Source organism: Anopheles coustani, chromosome 2 (genome assembly GCF_943734705.1).
Source record: "Anopheles coustani chromosome 2, idAnoCousDA_361_x.2, whole genome shotgun sequence".
Lineage (NCBI taxonomy): Eukaryota > Metazoa > Arthropoda > Insecta > Diptera > Culicidae > Anopheles > Anopheles coustani.
The window spans coordinates 14,899,336-14,904,016 of record NC_071289.1 but is presented as its reverse complement, the minus strand read 5'-3'; the positions used below and the strand labels follow the sequence as shown (position 1 = coordinate 14,904,016).

Here is a 4,681-nt window from a genome sequence, read left to right as displayed (position 1 = left end):
TCACCTTCGGATTAAAGGTGCTTCGGTGGCCTGCTATCGCTTGGTAAAACTGTCTTGCGGGTCCGTAACGCACTCTGGTTTCCTCGAGTTTTCGCATTTTGGCGTCCTCCCACAATTGCTTCTTTCGCTTGAAAACTCGCTTCTCTTCTCGTCTGAACCGGTGATATTCTTCTGCGCATGCCCGTGTTCTTTGTTTCTGCTGCATTGCTCGGTATGCGCAGTTTTTGCGTTCATTCACAAGTCTACACTCTTCGTCGTACCAGCCAGATCTGGTGTTGCCACGACGTTCTCCTAAAACGTTTTTGGCACAGTTCGTGATCGTTGTTTTTAGAGCATCCCATCTCCCGCTCGTATCTGTTTCTCCTTGTAGCAGTAGTAGAGACTCATCTATGGCTCCCTGGTAGGAGAGTTGGACTCGACTGTCCTTAAGAGAGTCCGTGTTGTATCGTGTCTGCGTGTTGCTTCTACCCACATTGGCTCGTGGGCAGGCGATCCTGCATCTTATCATTAAGCCAACCAGGTAATGATCAGAATCGATGTTGGCCCCCCTATAGGTTCTGACGTTTAACAGACTCGATTGATGGCGGCGGTTAATCAACACGTGGTCGATCTGGTTGGAAGTGGCTCCATCCGGGGACACCCACGTGGTTTTGTGAATGTCCCGTCGCGCAAACTTGGTACTTCCGATGACCAGATTGCTCGCTGCTGCGAACTGGACCAATCTACTACCGTTTTCATTGCTGTGCTCGTGTAGACTGTGGGTTCCGATGTACTGGCGGTACATCGACTCCCTACCGACTTTAGCATTGAAATCCCCCAGGATGATTTTGACGTCATACCTGGGGCAGCTTTCATAGAGTTTCGCGAGGCGGCCGTAAAACAGGTCCTTCTCCTCTTCATCTTTGTCTTCGGTAGGGGCATGAACGTTAATGAGGCTTATATTATGAAATTTGCCTCGCATGCGCAGGTAGCATAGCCTATCGTTTATAGCCTTGAAATCAATGACTGCGGACTTCGCACGTTGACCTACGGCGAAGCCCGTGCCGAGCATGTGGTGGCGGTCGTGGCAGCTATAGTAGATGTCGTAGCTACTGCCACGCCTATTCTGCACACCACTGCCTAGCCAGCGTATCTCTTGTAGTGCGACGAGGTCCATGTTTAGCTTGGCTAGTTCATCGTCCAATTGTTTCAAGGCTCCGGTTCTATACATTGTGCGTACGTTCCATGAGCCCATTTTAATCGTTGTCCGGGGGCGTTGCATAGGTCCGTTACCGTTGAATCCGTTCCGTATATTGTTGATTCGTCTTTCCGTAGTCCTTGTTACTGGGGCCGGGTGACTGGCCCTGCGACCCAGTGGCAGCTTTGGTTGCGCCTGGTTGCCCCCCAGGCGTTCAAGCAGTCCGGCAACCCGGACTGCTCACCCCCCTTCTGCCTTAGCCATGCATCCCCATCCTCCCAAGGGGGTGGGATTGTACCCGTTTACCCAAGCTCGGATAAGCGGGGCTACATGTACACGGTCTGTATGGCTTGGACATACCAGAATAGGAGTTGGGTTGAAGAGCCTATGTAGCCTTCAGGAGGCGTCGGATCCTACCCCATTCACAGACCTGAATGGTGATTAGTTTACACTTACGTTTATATTGCAAACATTTACAATGTAAAATTCTCCACTTCCTAGTCATGATATGCATCTTATTATTGTCCCAAGCTACAAATAGTAAAAGAGCTACGGTTGTTGGAAAAAATAATCAGTTTCTCAAAGCTCAACCTACAAGAATGAAGCTTGAGAAAATGTCGTGCTCCTCTAATCTTTCATATCCGGAAGGATCGTTACAATTTACATAAAAAGAATGTATTTTTTCTCATCCGCTTTTATTTAAAAAAAAGGTTTGTTGAATATTCAACAAACATTACTGTCCTTACAGCATGACTAAAATTTTTTGGAGGAATGAATTCGACTCTCTTCAAAGAATTGTGTTTATTTTCAGGCATCATATAACAATACAATGTTGCTAGGTAAGATTTTCAAAATAGGTTCCATTTAAACAGTTGCTTAAATTATGAAACCGGTAATTTTGAGAGAAGCGTTAGAACACGTCAATTTTTGAAGATGACCAAAACATCACGTAACATTTTCTCTCCATTTCTTGCAGCACTTCCTTGAGAAGTTTTTATTGACCCATACATTTCCGTGCCACCTGGTGCGGGGTATAAATGGAAACAGAATGTCAATTCGCCAGTGTTTGAGATGCCGTTGAAAAAGTAAAGTTTCGTTGTTTGTAACGGTAAGGACCGGGTAGGTGAGGAGATTAGAAGTGATTTTTTCCAAAACCCGGTAACAAGCCATTCAATTGGCCACTCACGAAAATGGTGCTCCAAATGGACCAGCAACATGGTTTGCTGAAGTTGACTTTTCCAAGAAGCTTTCGCCCGATAAGGGCACCGGTTCACTTGCCACGGAGGCATAAATCTCTAATTGCCAATAATTCGCCACAGGAAAACATGGAAGGTGGAAGTGGAAATTTGGCACAACTGACAGAATCGATTGGTTGAGGTCCCATTTTTTTCCGGCTGCTCGGTTGGTGCAAGTATTCGGGCCGTTTTGAAATCCAGTTTGCACCGAAAAACGTAGAAAAAGTTCTTGAGGAGGAGGTCGATAGCGAGACTGTTGCTGGCCGAGTGGCGCAAAAGTCTTACCAACCGGACAGTTGGAAAAACTCCAAACCCAAGACGAGTGTTTTCAGGCGATAGCGGGCCTTTTTCTTCGGAGTTTCTTTACGGAGTTCAACTCGACTTGGCGGAAAAGTTGACCGGCGAGTTTTATTTTTATACCAAACGCCTCCAAATCCGGCAATCAAACGGAAAAAAGCAAAATGAAAAGGATCGACCGAAAGTTGGCAACTTTGTATTCGATTGCACAGACGGTCCCGGAACTCTCCAGCCATTGTAACCGTGATTGCGCCAACAAGAATCGGCCCGGCTCGAGGATTTAATAAGTTTTCTTATTAGGCGAAAATTAAGAAAACTCTGCGCGATCGCACATCGGACGCATCGGATTTTTACTAACCACAAATTTCTCCAGCAGCACCTTGCGCGAAAGGAAAACATCGCTTCCTCGAATGCAACGCCGAATATTTTTCATTTTATTCGCCAATTTTTTTTTATTAACGCACGATCAGGCACGACTCTGCTAGCTGAAAGTGCAAACAGGCCATGAGAGTTTGTACGCCCACGTAGTCCTAGGTGTGTGAGAATGTTATGTTATCGCACAATTCCACCCTCGCGTGCAAACTTCATGCCAGCAAAGGTGATTCAGTGGAAGGTAGTTCTACTTCTCTGTTTTCGCATCGTTCTTGCAATTGTGTGAGCAAGGGTCACCGAGTTATGTTTTTATTTTTCTTGCTTGAAAACCAAGTAAAAACTTTAGATATTATTCTTTTACTCAACTCCCACCAGCACAGGTTTTTCAGCGTCGTTTTGGTACCACTTGTCCTTCAATCGTCCGGCTGGATTTGAAAAGAAAACATCAAACTTTGGCAAACTTAGCCCCGGATGCAGTGCAGCGCTAGAGGTGCAATGTTTCGGTAAGTTTTCTGTAGTTTCTTTTTTTTCAAAGAAATATGTTTGCTAGGTATATTTTATTTTTGGCGATGCTTTAACGTATGCCTTTTCCAAACACGAGTTTCAAATTAGTTAATTTATCTTTAATAACTTCATAAACTATGTTGTCACGGTAACAACAACCTTTTTAAAATGCGCTTCATATTATTCTTTACCAAATTTAGTAAATAGTAGTTTAATAAAACTCTATCCTAAATCCCTCAAAAACTGATGAATGTTTTGTAAAAACTTGAACTCCATCCGCCGTGTTGTTGATCATACTTCAACTGCGCCGTTATTTCAAATCGAAACATACTTGGAACTCAATCGAACTAGCAACAATATACATACTAAGTTATTGGAATAACTAAGACGAATGTAAAATTTCCATCTGCTGGTTCACAAATAAAGTCATCTAATAAACTTCGTAAAATTACTTTGAACAAGAAACACTTACAGTGCATGGATGGAAATGTTTTATTCTCATCCACGTTCCAAGCGGGCTATTGTGAGCTTCTTACACGAGGGAAACAAATTCTTAGCCATATCCGAAGAAATCATTATTGAAAAATTGTTTCCGGATTGCTGCCCTCGGTTGCTCCCAAAAGTGCCGGTGAAAAGCTTTCCCGTCTCTGTGTCCAACCATTCGCTTCGTCCCCTTCGCTCCCTAGCGTGATAAATAAGATTTCGTGCAATAGGTTGAATTCTTGCAGCTCCCAGCTGAACAGAATCGTCCTCGTTCGCCTCTGCACGTGGTCGAATGTTGATTCCTGGCACCTTTGGGCGCCAGCTGAAATCGAATCGTTTGCACCGATACAAATTGACCTCTCTGACCTCACCAGTACCTCCCGAGAGAGAGTGCAACAAAAGGGGGATGGTGATTGGAAGAAGGAGAATTTGCTTTCGAAATTCTTCCGTGCGATGGAGAGTTGGCTGGCTGTTTTTCCTCCCGTTTGCTGATGGTGCACGGTGACGCTCCGATTGGAAATGAATTGCATCAGCTGCACGTACGTGTTGGAATGTAGATAAAAATATCTTCATCTCGTGATGCCCAACCGGCTTGGTGTTTCATGCACCCCTT

The 4,681-nt window shown here is 44.7% G+C and overlaps 1 protein-coding gene across 1 annotated transcript; it reads right to left on the bottom strand.

The window, feature by feature from the left end:
* Window positions 1-234: 234 nt before the first annotated feature.
* LOC131262484 (craniofacial development protein 2-like) lies at window positions 235-1,210 on the bottom strand. Its single transcript, XM_058264496.1, has 2 exons — window positions 563-1,210; window positions 235-291 (listed from the first exon to the last, which is right to left on the bottom strand). The coding sequence occupies exons 1-2, from the start codon at window positions 1,208-1,210 to the stop codon at window positions 235-237; spliced, it is 705 nt and encodes a 234-aa protein (XP_058120479.1).
* Window positions 1,211-4,681: the final 3,471 nt, after the last annotated feature.

Bases quoted from the DNA above. Each gene is read 5' to 3' on its own strand.
- LOC131262484 (XM_058264496.1), bottom strand. From the start codon at position 1,210: ATGTATAGAACCGGAGCCTTGAAACAATTGGACGATGAACTAGCCAAG. The intron at 292-562 runs GTCAGAACCTAT...AAAACGTTTTAG, and splicing joins ATCAATCGAGTCTGTTAAAC to GAGAACGTCGTGGCAACACC.